At 33.3% G+C, this 16,586-nt stretch overlaps 1 protein-coding gene across 2 annotated transcripts in view; it reads left to right on the forward strand.

Moving 5' to 3' along the window:
• Nucleotides 1-16,586, forward strand: part of TPR (translocated promoter region, nuclear basket protein) — a 60,446-nt gene that overhangs the window by 34,200 nt on the left and 9,660 nt on the right. The window contains exons 29-43 of one of the 2 annotated variants that reach the window (XM_069459555.1): nt 15-146; nt 1,077-1,207; nt 2,461-2,671; nt 3,578-3,721; nt 4,052-4,250; nt 5,178-5,383; nt 5,595-5,656; nt 6,194-6,402; nt 7,494-7,766; nt 8,467-8,615; nt 9,243-9,326; nt 12,424-12,624; nt 13,806-13,937; nt 14,174-14,264; nt 16,327-16,511. In XM_069459555.1, the coding sequence (XP_069315656.1) occupies nt 15-146; nt 1,077-1,207; nt 2,461-2,671; nt 3,578-3,721; nt 4,052-4,250; nt 5,178-5,383; nt 5,595-5,656; nt 6,194-6,402; nt 7,494-7,766; nt 8,467-8,615; nt 9,243-9,326; nt 12,424-12,624; nt 13,806-13,937; nt 14,174-14,264; nt 16,327-16,511 (2,409 nt within the window). The remainder of the gene's footprint in view (nt 1-14; nt 147-1,076; nt 1,208-2,460; nt 2,672-3,577; nt 3,722-4,051; nt 4,251-5,177; nt 5,384-5,594; nt 5,657-6,193; nt 6,403-7,493; nt 7,767-8,466; nt 8,616-9,242; nt 9,327-12,423; nt 12,625-13,805; nt 13,938-14,173; nt 14,265-16,326; nt 16,512-16,586) is intronic. The other variant, XM_069459554.1, reaches the window with a different exon arrangement.

The raw sequence follows: 16,586 nt of genomic DNA on the forward strand, positions 1-16,586 counted from the left end.
GACACTATTTTCAGGTGAGAAAACTGGAGTTAGATATTTTACCCTTACAAGAAGCAAATGCTGAGCTGAGTGAGAAGAGTGGTATGTTACAGGCAGAGAAGAAATTACTAGAAGAGGATGTCAAACGTTGGAAAGCACGTAACCAGGTAAATGCAGTTATACCTATTCCTAGGCCTGGAAACATGTCTAAGAATACATGTTGATTTTAACTAATGGGGTAAAATGTAAGGGGATAAAAATATTTGAAGAACTAGTGAAATTTTTTTTTGTTTTTTATCAGTGAAAATCTTAGTATGTTACATGTATATGCAACAGATGTTAAACTTAGAACTCAATTTTTTAAAAATTTTTGGTTACATTTAATTTTCCAGAAGCAGTTAATTTATTTCCCCTAATTCCAAAATTTTAGTCCTTATCTCTGAGATACTTTTATACATGAAAATAGGAATTTATATAGTTTATTGAAGCACTTTAAGAAGACTTGTTTCTGGCACCTTTTTAGAGAGATGAAACCATATAGCATAGTGTGGTTAGAAACTCCAGCTCTGTCAACCAGAAGGTTGAAAATACGCCTTGCACATACTAGTTATGTAATTTGTGAAAGGTTCTTCACCTCTCACAAGAAATAATACCACTCGTCATGTGATGGAAATTAAATAAATGTAAACAAGTTCACCCAGCACCTGGCACCTAGAAAATGCTCATGTTTGTTTAAATTGTAATACAGTATGCACATTTTTTTTGTTGTAAACATCACTTTAATGAAATTAGGTACTTAAGAGCTTTTAAGATTCTTTGTTTCCCTTTATTTGGCCTCATTATAAAGAATCTGAAATGTATATTCACAAATATGAAAAAATAATGAGCAGTTAATAACATTTGATTTTTTTCCCCCTCTTCCATTCTGGCTAAACAAACTAAATCTTAGTTTGATCTTGGTATCTTGTAGTTCTGTGCTTGATCACTTTACATGCAGGATACCTAATATAAACATAATTAGATATTCTACTATTTTATTATAGCGCATTTGTTTCATAAAGCCTTAAAAACCAAATATGCATTTTTTGATCTTCTAGCATCTAGTAAATCAACAGAAAGATCCAGATACAGAAGAATATCGGAAACTCCTTTCTGAAAAGGAAGTTCATACTAAGCGTATTCAACAGTTGACGGAAGAAATTGGAAGACTTAAAGCTGAAATTGCAAGGTATATGGAAAGAAGCCTTAAATCATATATAATACATGAAATCTTGAAGTTTATTTCAACTCTTTGTATGACTCCCCAAGTCCTTCCTAGTTTTGGAAAGAATGGAAAGCGTTAGAGCCTTTTTGTCCGGCTTCCCTCTGTTTTTCTGTGGAGTCAAGCAAATGACGATATAATATTATGCCTTCATATATAAAATATATATGAGAATATTATTCTCATTGTAGAGAATTATTTCTCTATATTTTATTTTTTAAAAAGCTACTTAGTATAATTCTAAAGCTAATTTGCTAAGCAGTTGTCAAAATAACTTCAAAAAGTAGGTTTTTCTTTTCTTTTTTTGGTTAGCTTATATTCGTGAAACTCTACTGGTAGTTTTTAAATTACGTATTTCCTTAAATGAACTTATACTGAAGTTTTGCCCCTTTAAAGATAAGAAATTAAATATTAAAATTAATGTTCCTGGTTTACCTTTTTTAAACTTTACTAATTTGTCAATGTCATGTCTCCCACTTATATGAATCCTTTACAGCTTATAAATTTTTGTCATATATACTCTGTTCATAGCAGTAGTCTTATATGTTAATTAGGAGAAATATTATTTTTTAGTCTTAAAGATGCGGAAGCTAAGATTCAAAAAGCTTGACTACCTAAGGGTACAGAGTTAGTTGTTAAGCCCATACTCTTAATTCAGGTCATCTGATTTCAAGTTCAATTCATAATACAGTACAGGGGTTAGCACACCTGCAGGCCAAATCTTGCCTGTGACTTGTGTTTGTACAGCCTATAAGCTAAGAATGATTTTTACATTTTTAAAGCACTGCATAAAAAAAGAAGAACATGCGACAAAGACTTTATGTGGCTTGCAAAGCCTAACATATTAACTCTATCTGGCCCGTTACAGAAAAAGAGTCACAACAGTAGAAAGAATGTAGGTGTGCTGTCAGGCAAGCCTGAATTAAAGTCTAGATACCATGACTTGATTATGTTGTAAAATTGTGCATGTTACTTGACCACTAGTAGCTCAGTTTCTCTCACCTCTAAAATAGGCACATGAGCCTATGTAATAAGGCCTTTCCAAAGGACCACAAATTTATAAGTTAAGTGATTATCTTTTGAAGTGTGTGTGGAGTTTTTTTAGGATTTTTAAATAAAAAACTTACTAAAGTAGCACAATATAAACTTACACTGAAGTATTTGAAAATTTGAAAAAAGTCTCGATATTTAGTCTTTGTCCTTTCCTCCATTTTTGAAAGATCAAATGCATCTTTGACCAACAACCAGAACTTAATTCAGAGTCTGAAGGAAGATTTAAATAAAGTAAGAACTGAAAAGGAAACCATTCAGAAGGACTTAGATGCCAAAATAATTGATATCCAAGAAAAAGTCAAAACTATTACTCAAGTCAAGAAAATTGGACGCAGGTACAAGACTCAATATGAAGAACTTAAGGCACAACAAGATAAGGTATTTTGAAAAGCTTTTCTTTAAAAAAAATTAGAATGAAACTTAAATCTTATTTCTTTGTAATCTTGCATATTACTGGTTTTTAGATTCTAAATTCTTGTGTGATGTATATGATATCTTTATTTGGTTTAAGATTAGTTCTTTTAGTATGTCTGCAGTGCACTATAAACTCAAAAAGAAATTTTGGTAAATAGTAGATATTTTAGTTCAGTTTTCACATTTCAAATACTATCCCCTTTTGAAGCTACATCCTCATAACTCATTGCTAATTAAAATTATATATATATCAAAAAATGATGACTAATCAGACTTTGTATAGTTTCAAGTAAGTTGTTTGTTAAATGCCTATCAAAAAGAATCCAAATATCTTCATTATATTTTGAACCTAAATCTTGTTTTTAATTCCCAAAAATAAAGAATTTGTATGTTGACTTAATTACATATTTACCCTATGTTGGATTAGAAAATATATAAAGAAAAATATCCAAAATTCTTGCCCTTCAGTGTTAATCACTATTAGCACATTAATAGACTTTTCTGCACATGTAATAATGTTTTCCCAAAGAAATGATATCATTTGCATGTGTTCTTTTGTGGTCCTGCTTTTCCACTTTGAGTTAAGTGAAAAGCTCATTATTGTGAAAATACATTTCTGTGTCAAAAATTCATCTACGATACATCATCATTTTGATTAGCTGTTTAGTATTCAGTTGTATGTGAAACCATAATTTACTTAACTAATTCCCTATTTTTGGACGTTAAAAGTGTTCTATAGAAAATTCATTTTTGAATACCCTCCGGATAAAATTTCCTTGTGTAACTCTGATTATTTCCTTAGATAAACTTGCAGAAGTTGAGTTCCTGAATATAAATACGTAGGCGTATCATTACTGTTTGTCTTCTTAGGTCATGGAGACTTCTGCTCAGTCTTCTGGAGACCATCAGGAACAGCATGTCTCAGTCCAGGAAATGCAAGAGCTCAAAGAAACCCTCAACCAAGCTGAAACAAAGTCAAAATCACTTGAGAGTCAAGTAGAGAATCTGCAAAAGGTATTCATATGAGAGCAGTAAAAGGTGTAGAGTCCCTAATTCTTTCCTTCCTGTATACCTAAAGAAATATGTGTTAGCCACTGACACTTTCCCTTATCATGTGGGAATGCATAAATTTCTTCTTTTTACTTTGAATGGCTCATGTTTGTAAATAGTATCTAAGTATCTTCAAGTGTCCACTTAGTTGGTTTGACCACCTTTTTATGTTTGTACTTCAATTTAATCTAAGAAAAAGCAAATTAATGTTACCTTTTCAGTTTATATGACAGACATGCAGTTTGTATTGATTTGATTGAATTCTATGGTGAATGCTTTGTTTTCCTTTAAAAGACATTGTCTGAAAAAGAGTTGGAAGCAAGAAATCTTCAAGAACAGACTGTGCAGCTTCAATCTGAACTTTCAAGGCTTCGTCAGGATCTTCAAGATAGAACCACACAGGAGGAGCAGCTCCGACAACAGATAACTGAAAAGGAGGAAAAAACAAGAAAGGCTATTGTAGCAGCAAAATCAAAAATTGCACACTTAGCTGGTAAATCTCTTGTTTAATGTTTGAACTTGGTTGTAAAATTTGGTTATGTGATGCAGGCTTAAAATTAAATTGGAAAGAAGAAAAGTACACATACTACAGAGTGATTTTTTTTTTTTTTTTGGTGTGTGCTTTAAATATTAGGTATATTTAGTTAGACACAAACATAGAGCAGTTTGAATTTTCAGTTGTGATGAGAATGTCGATATATTTATGAAGTTTTTCTTAATTGTTAACTGGTAATAAATGGATAACGGGTACTGCTGTCCTTCTGCTTTAGTGTGTTAACAATTCTACCTTGTGACAGAGATCATTTGGGCCAGACTGTGCTGCCCAGGTACCATCTGTAGACAGCATTGGATCTTTGCAGCCCAGGGATTTGTGCCTCACTGTACAGAGGGCCCCTCTAGCTGTTTAGGGAGAGCACCATGTCAGATTTATGAGGAGCCCAGTGCTGCAAGGCTCTCGGCCTTATTCATCCTTGCCTGCCAGTCTGCTGAATAAAATGTCGAACTGTTGGGTTTTATTTAATAATCTCTAAGACAGTGTCCAGCAACTTATTTCATAAAGTTATTGAATTATTTTAAATATATGCTGTAGATTATATGAAATGAAAATTTTGCAACTCATAGTAATGAATTGAATGATACATTAAAATATTAAGGTTCTTGTAAAAGAATTCTGCTAACTGGAAGTCTTTAGCTTTTTGAGATTTTAGTTAGGAAAAGTTACATTTTTATGTTGGAGTAAGTATATTTTATATTAGAATACTAAACATGGATATGTTAGAACTTTGCTCATTGAGATGTATGTGTCAGAACTAATTTAGATGTTAAAGTACAGTAGATCTTTGTGTGCTAATTAAGCACATAAATATTCTTTTCAATGTTTTATTATAATGTAAATATCATCGCATGGGCACTTCTTTAGGTGTAAAAGATCAGCTAACTAAAGAGAATGAAGAGCTTAAACAAAGGAACGGAGCCTTAGATCAACAGAAAGATGAACTGGACGTTCGTATGACTGCTCTTAAGTCCCAATATGAAGGTCGAATTAGTCGCTTGGAAAGAGAACTCAGGGAGCATCAAGAGAGACACCTCGAGCAGAGAGATGAGCCTCAAGAACCTTCTAATAAGGTAATTAGCTAATTCTGTTTTAATGACAGGTCATTTTTTTTCTTTGTACATTTTACTAAAAAGTGCCTTGTGATTCAGGAGCCTTTGTCAGAATGAATTTTGGCTAAATTCAAAGTATACAAAAAGAATTAAAATAGGAAGATATTTTGATGGCATTGTCTGATGGACTCTTGTGGGATAGGCACAAAAATCAATCGTTTTCTCTTTATAGGTCCCAGAACAGCAGAGACAGATCACATTGAAAACGACTCCAGCTTCTGGTGAAAGAGGAATGTGAGTTTTAGTTCTTTTACAGTCTGTTATTTGTTTTTCTTTTAAATTTCAGGGAACCTCCAGTAATCTTTGGGGAGAAACCAGAAATCTATATATTCTGTTATTAAAACATATATTTGTCTCTGTAAAACTCTATCATGTAGTTGCAAACTTTCGTTTTTTAGCATACTTTCGGTCTTACCGAGTAGAGCTTTGTGACAGAGAAAACATCTTTCATCTTTTAGTTTGTGATTGGCTTCTAAGTTAGTCTACTACTGATTTTCCCTGCGATGTCGTATGGTGACAAATATAAAAGGCTGGGCTGAGACTTGGATTCAGCGATTCAGTAGTTAGATACATTCTGCATAACCAGAACGCATCTCTCCGAAGTGGTGCAGTTTTTAATGCTTAAGTTCAAAACCTCTTCAATAAGAGTTTTGAAACATTTAGTGAACAAGAACTAGAGAACTGTGCTTACTGTCTTTCTAAAAATACTTGTTTTAAATCTGCCTAATAATTTTTTATGAATCATTATTGTTGTATTTTCTCCTTTTTAAGTGCCAGCACATCAGACCCACCAACAGCCAATATCAAGCCAACTCCTGTTGTGTCTACTCCGAGTAAAGTGACAGCTGCAGCGATGGCTGGGAATAAATCAACACCCAGGGCTAGTATCCGCCCAATGGTTACACCTGCAACTGTTACAAATCCTACCACCACCCCGACAGCCACAGTGATGCCCACCACACAAGTGGAATCGCAAGAAGGTTAGTGAAATAAAATCGATCTGATTGAACTGACTGCTTATTTAGATTTATTATAGGATGATGACAATTAACTTCAAGGATAGATGAAGCATCCACTAAAGCTGAAGTCAGATATTGTAAAGGTGGTGTTTAATATTTCAAGTGTGTACCTCCCAGGATACTTGTTAATACAGCAAATTTCTTCCTCAAGCCCTCTCTTCCTTTCTCCTTTGTTTTATTTTTAAGCTAAAGAAGTGGGAAAGTATACAGCATGTTTTTCTAGGACTAAAATTTTCACTTCTAATGACTAAGAAAGATGATATGAAATCCACTTTGAAAAACCATACTAAATGACTGGCTCAGCCCAACATCACCTTTTCACTGAAGTTGTATGACCTTTTTATTGCTTTCTCCACTTTTTTCCCCATGGTACCTTGTTAGTCATTAAGGCAATGACAACTTTTTATTTTATTCAGTTGTACACATGCTTTTTGATGCCACTAGACTGAGCTCCTCAAGGATAAGAATCTTACTTTTTACTGTTTAATCCCTTTACTCAACCCCCAAAATAGGTGTTCAGCAAAACTTTGCTACAAGCATATTTTCTTAGATTTTTATCTTGATGTGTATTAGAATTCAGTAAATTATTCAAGTATTTAGAAATATGATTTACGTGTATGCTATCAAAGTACAGAATATTTTATTTTGACTTTATCCAATAAAATGCTTACCAAATACATTACCAATTAAACTTACTGTTTGTGTTATGATATCAATTAGAAAAAACAATGCTTAATGAAACCTAATTTGACTTGAGCTTCTTAATTTCATTTGGTAATAATTTAAGTGAAATAATAGATGCAAAAAGTTTCAGATATGTATTTGTTTATTTAATTCAACCAATAATTTATTACATACTACCATGTCAGTCACATAGGTAGTACAAAAATGCACAATACCATTACCTTTACGCACAATGCTTTTGTCTATTAAGTAGTAAGAGAATAATTATGCAAAACTATGCAAAATGTGACATGTACCACAATAGGAAGAATAATTCCAGCTTTGGTAAGAACAGAAGACTTATATTAAACATTGTAATTATTTTTCAGCTATGCAGTCAGAAGGACCTGTGGAACATGTTCCAGTTTTTGGAAGCACGAGTGGATCTGTTCGTTCAACCAGTCCTAATGTCCAGCCCTCTCTCTCTCAACCCATTTTAACTGTTCAGCAACAAACACAAGCTACGGCTTTTGTACAGCCCACTCAACAGAGTCATCCTCAAATTGAGCCTGCCAATCAAGAGTTATCCCCAAACATAGTGGAGGTTGTTCAGAGTTCGCCAGTTGAGCGGCCTTCTACTTCCACAGCAGTATTTGGCACTGGTAAGACTAATTTTAAAATGAAGTTAGAGTAGACCCATGCATTTATGATATCTTAGATACAATGTATATCTTGAGTATTCTTTGTACATACTTGATTTCTTCCAGATATTAGAATGAATGAGTGCATTCCTAACATTATTTCATGTTTACTTCTGAATTCAACTATTTTAGGTCAGTTATTTTTGTCATTAAGACCTTTCTTCCCCTCCAGTTATTTTTTGACTTGTTTTAAAGATGAAACAACCCAAAACATATTATATATAACTTAGTTGCAGGTCCTGAAAACTAAAAGACACCTAAGACAAAACCATACACTGATTTATATACAGTGTAAATTTTTCATCCGACGAGTCCTTGGTTTTATAGAAGGCCCCTATGTAAACTTTATAAATAGCAATTATTAATATATATCAGTAAAATCTCATTCATTGTAAGAGTTAGGGTCTTTATTAACCAAAGGTTAGGTTGGCATGAAAACATTGATTCAGAGCATAAGTTGCTCTTTGTTTACCCATAGATTAGCAGAAGCAAATTATGTTGATGACCATATATCTAGGACTTAATTAATTGTATTCTAATGATTTGTACAATTAAATGTTTACTGTGTTCTTCTTTGGTTAAGTGACCGTGTTAGCTAGATTATCTTTGTTTAAATTGAGTTATTCTCTAATTTCAAGATTTAAATTATGTAATTTCAAAGTTTCAGCTACCCCAAGTTCTTCTTTGCCAAAGCGTGCACGTGAAGAGGAAGAGGATAGCACCATGGAAGCAGCAGACCAAGTCTCTGATGATACAGTGGAAATGCCTCTTCCAAAGAAGTTGAAAAGTGTTACACCTGTAGGAACTGAGGTGTGTAAAGTTATTTTATTTTCATTTTTACCAGTAGGGTTAAGGTATTCTTTTCAGTTAAAGCCTAATGAAAAGTAACCTTTGGAGCCAAAATGCATTCATTATCTGGAAAACACTCTTGTTCAACTTACTATGTAAAGTTTCCACTAACAACCCAGGTATCATTGCCTATAATATTTTATATTATTCTTTGCATATATTTAATCGAATTTGTTTCCATTTCAATAAAAAATCACTGTAAACACCTAAGTTGAATTCCATTTCAAAGTTTTTTAAGTTTATAAGTCTCATGGATATTTTAAACTGTTATCTACCTTCTTACTCTAAGATTAACCAAAATTATATTGCTTTATTTTTTGTTGTTGTTAGAGCTAAATTATAATGAACTAGGTTTCATATCAAACATTAAGGCTACTAAGTTAACTTCATATGTATGTATTGTTTACAAATCTTATATATATTAAAGAGGAATGTGATTATTTTATAAATAAAAATAAATGGACATTTCTTTTGTGCAGCTTTAAAATTGTAGATTTGAGTTTTGTTTTATTGAGAGGACAAGTAGAACAGATAGCCCTTCATCTAGGGCGCTGATGACATTTAACATGCCTGCATATTATGATTCAGGAAGAAGTTATGGCAGAAGAAAGTACTGATGGAGAGGTAGAAACTCAAGTATACAACCAGGATTCTCAAGATTCCATAGGAGAAGTAAGTAAAAATATACTTAAAGTAACAAATGGTTGCTTTTAATGAATGAAATTAACTTTGACAAATGAAAACATTTTCTGGAATTTTTTTAACTTGTTCTCATATTTAATGAAATATTACTAGAATTCACTAGTGTCCCATGAGTATACTACTTTCTAAATTTATATTAAAGAAATGTTTTTGTTCATAGGTAGCATGGATTTCCAGATTTTCCAGAGTTAGGAGTGAAGATTTTCCACTATTTTAATTTTAATTAAGTTGAGTGGTTGAGTCTTGAGTTAATACATAATACCTCATTTGCTGGAGTCCTCTGTTGTTTCCCTTACAGAATAAAATCATCCATAAAAGGAAATGAATTTATCTACTTCATTTTCTGAACTCTCATTGAGGTTCCTCTAGAGCAGCTTTACTGGCAGAAAGATCAAACCACTAGGTTCCATTGCTAGCTCCACCACTTAGAAACTCTGACTATAAACATGTCATTATTTCTCTCAGTTATCTCACTCTTCAAAAAAATTTAATTTTTAAGATTGTGAAGTACCTAAAGCAGTACCTGTCCACATATTAGGCACTCAAAATGCTGTTAATTTTCTTGTGTCCCTCTGCCCCACAAGATGAGAATTTAGCTATAATAATACTAATAGTTAACTATTCATACTTAACATAGAACTCATTACCATATACCAAGTATTGATCTAAGAAATTTACATTTATTCACTATGGGAGGCCAATATAGGAGGATCACTTGAGGCCAAGAGTTCAAGACCAGCCTGAGCAAGAGTGAGACCCCGTCTCTAAAAATAAATAGAAAAATCAGGCAGGCATAGCTAAGATATATAGAAATACATAGAAAAAAATTAGCCAGGCATGGTGACACATGCCTATCATCCCAGCTACTTGGCAGGCTAAGGCAGGAGGATTGCTTGAGCCCAGAATTTGAGGTTGCAGTGAGCTATGATGACACCACTGCACTCTGGCCCAGGTGACAGAGTGAGACCCTGTCTCAAAAAAAAGAAAGATTTATATTTACTAACTAATTTAATCTTCAAAACAACCCCATTTTATAGATGAAGAAACTGATACCCAGATAAGTAATATACTTAAGTTCACATAGCATTGGAGCTAGGATTTAAACCCAGGCTGTATAGTTTTAAACTGTCCTCTTAAGCTTGAAACAATACTTTCTCTCTGGATAAACTTTTAGGGTCATTTTATTATCTGTGTAAAATTAAGGAATTATCTCAAGCTAATCTTAAGTAACCATAAATTGTAAGTAAATTTTAGTTTCTTAGATACATTCAGTCTATAAGTTAATTTTACTAGCTCTCCTTGACTAAAAACAAAAAACTAAACCTTAGGTGAATGTGTAGTACAACTTGAACATCGATACTTTGAAAATCCAAAATGCACAATGCTCTAAAATCCAAAACTTTTTGAGCACCAACATGAAAGCCACATGTGGAATATTCATTCCACACCTGACCTCATGTGACGGGTTGCAGTCAGAACACCATCAAAACTTTGTTTCATGCTCAAAACTATTAAAATATTACATATAACTATCCTCAGGCTATGTGCATAAACATATGCAACATAAATGAATTTCATGTTTAGACATGGGTCTTTACCCCCAAGATATATTGTTATACATATGCAAGTATTCCAAAATCCAAAGCATTTCTGGTCCTAAGCATTTCAAAAAAAGGATCCTCAACCTGTACCATAAGTGACATCTGTTCTATGTATCTTTCAGAAAGTGTTGTCTCTGAAAAACATAAAACAATTTGAAATAATAAGATGTGAATTTCTATTTTATTCTCAGACTTGGTTAAATTATAGTAAAATCTTCTATGGAAAGCTTTTACTTGAGATTGGCAAAATTGTCTGTGACTCAAATGTACCATTTGACGTTTCATTCCACCCCTCTGAATGTGTAATAGTTCATTTTTCTGATTTTCCGACAATGAAGCAGATGTTCTTTTTAAGTGTTGCTTTTCCTGAAATAAACATGTCACGTTGAGACACATTTTTAATTATATCATGATTTACTCACTTTTTCCATTATAGTCTATATAAATTTTTGATGAATGTCTTAGTTTAAAAGACATTGTTGTTGGCTTGTAAAAAAAAAAATAGATACTACTGATTGCTTACGCCAAAAAGTAGACATTTAACTTTTTATAGCAAATATCAGAAATAGAGTTAAAATAATAGTTTATTTCAGTAGCTAACAAAATCGAGTTGTGGAAGTAGATTGAACAAGGAATTATTTTAATATCTGATATCTTTAATGTGGTTTGAAGGCTTAGGATAATCAGAGTTTTGGGGAAAGAAAAGGTTTCTTTGTAAAAAGACAATAGCTTATTTTATTCAGCATATTTCCATTGTTTTTCTAATTTAGGGGAAAAGTTTCTAATAAAATGTTGCAAGTCCATGTGTATGCTTTTTTCTGACTTTGGTCTACAACTGTACCTAAGTATATTGGTCAACTAATTATATTGGTTACTGACCACTTGAAATAAGGCTAGTCCAAACTGAGATAAGAGTAACATATACATCAGATTTTGAAGACTTAGTAAAAATTTTAAAATCTAAAATATCAGATTAATAATTTATGTAGTGATCACATGTTGAAATAATGTTTTGGATATATTGGTTAACTATGTTATTAAAATTTATTTCACTTGTTTATTTTCCTTTTTTTAAGTGGCTACTAGAAAATTCAAAATTACATGTGACACTCATTGTGGCTCACATATTTCTGTTGGACAGCACTGATCTACAACATAACACTGTAGTTTTGGACATGCATATATTTATATATTCTTCTCTTATGTTGAGTATTACCCAATAAGATTTATAATAATTCTTCTATAGGAAGACAGTAAAGAAACTCAAAGGTTCATCATCTTTAGCATGTATTTCAAATTCTACTTTTGAAACCATATTTTTAAAAATAAAATACACCTAGTCTATAAGTATTCTTTAGTCTTTACTTTGACCTATAATAACTCATGGATCATTTTAGGTTTGGTTTTTTAGTGTTTTGTGGGTTTTTTTGTTTGTTTTTTCAGTTTTTGACTTTTTATTTTTAAAGGGAGTAACCCAGGGGGATTATACACCTATGGAAGACAGTGAGGAAACCTCTCAGTCTCTACAAATAGATCTTGGACCACTTCAGTCAGATCAGCAAACAACAACCTCGTCCCAAGATGGTCAAGGCAAAGGAGATGATGTCATTGTAATTGACAGTGATGATGAAGAAGAGGATGATGATGAAAATGATGGAGAACATGAGGTAAATTTGATTTGAAATCATCCAGTGTTTCTAAACTGTTAGATGAAAGTGCTTAAATCCTTGGGACAACTAATGCATCGACTAATAAATTCTGGTTTCTAGTCAGTGTAAATAGATTTTATTGGGGCCAGGCCCGGTGGCTCACGCCTGAAATCCTAGCACTCTGGGAGGCTGAGGAAGGAGGATCACCTGAGCTCAGGAGTTTGAGACCAGCCTGAGCAAGAGTGAGACCTCATCTCTACTAAAAGTAGAAAAAATTAGCTGGGCGTGGTGGCACTCACCTGTTGTCCCAGCTACTTGGAAAAGGCTGAGGCAGGAGAATTGCTTGGGCCCAAGAGTTTGAGGTTGCTGTGAGCTATGATGATGCCACTGCACTCTAGGCTGGGCAACAGAGGGAGACCCTATCTCAAAAAAATTAATAAATAAAAATTTTTAAAAAAATAGATTTTGTTGATTTTCTTTTATCCGATTAGTTCAGAAATTAACATTTTATAATAAAACTGAGTATAGAACCAGTGCTAGCAAGTCCCAGCTTTTAAAATTTTGGTTTTGTTTTTTTTAATGATTGCTAAGCATTTAAGATTTATTCTCAATTAAACTTAATCTTAAGTCTTATTGATAAGTGACTATATGAATTTAATTGGAAATGCTATGGTTTCTGGAAATAAAAAGAAGAAATAAGGATTTCTTTTCTCTTAGAGCCCCATAATTTATTTCAGAAGTAACTGAGAATACCATCGTTGAAGCGTATTTTAACTGAAATATTGTATTTTCTTTTGGAATTTAATTCTGTATGGGCAGTTTTTCATTTTACACTTTTGGGTTAATAAAGCAACATTTTTTAAAAGCTCCTGGTATAGTGTAATTTCATTATTTTCTTCTTCAATGCAGCCTATTTAAATTTAGAATTAAACTAGACCACTTGGCACTTCACTGACATCTAGGGGCAATAATCTTTGAATGATCTCATGCAAACAGTTAGAATTCAGAATTGATTGCTACTTTACTAATTCTAGTAAGCATCATAGCTATAGTATCTGGTACTGCTGAACTAATTCCATATAATGCTCAAGACAACTATTTCCTGATCAGTGACGAATCACTTACATTCCTACATTAGTATCAAGATGTGCAGAACATGTGGGCCATATCCTAGATTATTTATTCATAATTTCTACTAGGATTATGAAGAAGATGAAGACGACGATGATGATGATGAAGATGACACGGGGATGGGAGACGAGGGTGAAGATAGCAATGAAGGAACTGGGAGTGCAGATGGCAATGATGGATATGAAGCTGATGATGCTGAGGTAACTGGCTGGAATTTTTACCATTCATTTTAAGAGCTTGCTTAGAAAACTTGCTGTTTTCTAGGGCTACAGAAAAGCCTATATCATTAGTACACTAAAACCTTTTATGCCTTTGAGGTTTTATCGGTTGGTGGTTGTTTGTTTTTGCTGTGGTTTGGTTTGGTTAATTATTCAGTTTGTTTTTTTAAGGTTTTTATTGATTTACTTGAGCTTACATCATCACATTTTGTTTTCAGGGTGGCGATGGGACTGACCCAGGCACAGAAACAGAAGAAAGCATGGGTGGAGGTGAAGGTAATCAGAGAGCTGCTGATTCTCAAAACAGTGGTGAGATTTATATTAGTCTTTTTTTAATTGAATATTTATAAACTAGGTAATATTTTCTAAACTAAATAATACTTTCTAAGCTCAAATTGTATTTAATCATCCTGTATAAAACTTACTTAGTAAATTGACAAGTAAGGGATTGACTCCTATTCTAGCTTTGTCACTACTTTGCTCTCGTAAAGTTTACTGTACTGTTAGGTGCCACCATTCTACTATCTTTTCTACCTCGTTGGTAGAAAAACATTTTGAAATCTCTAAAGTATTCTAAATTCCATATGCGGCCACTGCTCTAATTAAGGGAAAACATTAAATCAGGGACTTCCAACAGCAGTAGTAACAGTTCACAACCAGAAGAGGTCAGTCTAATCAAGCTTCATGCTTTAAGATTTATGGATATTGGAGCTTTGCAGTGTGATCTGGTTTTCCAATGAAAAAAAGATTTTTTGATCAGTACAGTATACCTTCTGTTGTATCTTTGAAAGAAAGAGTCCTAGAGGTCCACCGAAAAGTTGTAGGCATTAAAGGATTGTGGAAATTATAGAAAATAATTTTATTTTATTCTCATCGTTTTAAAATGTGTCTTAAAGAATTAGCGATCATCTGGTATAATATTCCTGGTTTTACGGATAATACTGAGCCAAAATCATTAGTAGTGATTTAGTAAAATCTTATATATTTGGGTTAATGGGAAAGGATTGTATCTGGGTTTCTGTAGAGGCCTGAATATTTAAAAGGGCAAAATATATACTCATTTGAATGAATATAAAGCAAGGGCAGGCAACCCTTTCAACTTTTAAGTGTTTTAAGAGAAAAATAGACTAATGAATATTAAGCCATGTAATAAAGAATAGTCTTCTTTTTAAGGGAGGAAAGGAGAGAGAAATTAATATACTTGGGATAACAATTTATATTTTACAAACATTTTGTAAATTAAGAAACATTTTGTGTGTATCACATAGTTGGGAAAGAGGGAAAAAATTTTGCCTTGTTAGGTATTATCACTAAAAGATCTGTTGAACGCAAATGTTCATAGCCATTTTTCTTCTCCTTTTCTATTTTTTTTTTTTTCTTGCAGTCAAGCAAAAATAGGCCTAGTGGTCTATGGTCTGACTAAAATTTAGTGGATAGATTTGGCACATTGCCAAAAGTTACTGACTGTTTTTCTTTACTTGTATTGAACTATTATTTAATTCTTACAATAAACTTAATCAAGTTTAGGTACCAATGAAGAATCTGAATCACAGAGAAATGACTTAACCAAGGTCACATAGCTACTAAGTGTTAGAGCAAGGATCTGATTCTAGACCTTAAGACTTCTGAACTACTATATTCTGTGATATCCTATTCAACTTTTCATAGTGAAAGACAGCTTCTTTTGTTTCTATAATGTATATAGAAGACAGACATTTGAGGGACCATTGAAATTCAAAATTTGGGAAAACCAAGATATCAAAGTATAGTTGTAAAGCTTTTCCTCAATCTTCTTCGCCCTGTTTGATTGTTATAGTCTAGTGGTCTGACCTTTAAGTAATTGGCCCACTTTATTAAGAACAATGTAAGACAAAATTTATTAAAGATGTATCACATGCATGTTGCTAGGTGCTTTATGTTCATTATTTGAAATCTTCAGAAAAAACTTACTTATAGGTTACATTTGCTCTATTAACCAACCAAAAAATAGACTCAAAGAGGTTAAGGCAGCAGTCTCCAACCTTTTTGACACCAGGGACTGGTTTCATGGAAGATAATTTTTCCACCAACCAGGGGTGGAGGGGTGGGGTGGGGGAGCAGGTGCGAAGCTCAGGCAGTGATACAGATGGGTACCAGGCCTCAGCCCTGGGGTTGGGGACTACTGGGTTAAGGGACTTCCTCAAGGTTACACAACTGATATGGGCAAACCCCATTATTTCTGAGTCTAAAGCCCAACACACCTTACAACTTTACTTCTGAAAATATTAGTGAGGTGAACATTCCTAATGGTAAGATTTATGTTTCTAGGGATTGTCCAGGTTATTTTGTAGTAAATTTAATAGTTCAAAACTAAGCTTCTCTTTTCCTGTAGGTGAAGGAAATACAGGTGCTGCAGAATCTTCTTTTTCCCAGGAGGTCTCTAGAGAACAGCAGCCATCGTCAGCATCTGAAAGACAGACCCCTCGAGCCCCTCAGTCACCAAGGCGCCCACCACATCCACTTCCCCCGCGGCTGACCATTCATGCTCCACCTCAAGAGTTGGGACCACCAGTTCAGGTATTACAAATACTGGTCATTCTGAAAAATGAACTTTTAAAAATCTTGGCTTTTTTTCCCTTTCCATTAGATATT

Source organism: Eulemur rufifrons, chromosome 27 (genome assembly GCF_041146395.1).
Source record: "Eulemur rufifrons isolate Redbay chromosome 27, OSU_ERuf_1, whole genome shotgun sequence".
Lineage (NCBI taxonomy): Eukaryota > Metazoa > Chordata > Mammalia > Primates > Lemuridae > Eulemur > Eulemur rufifrons.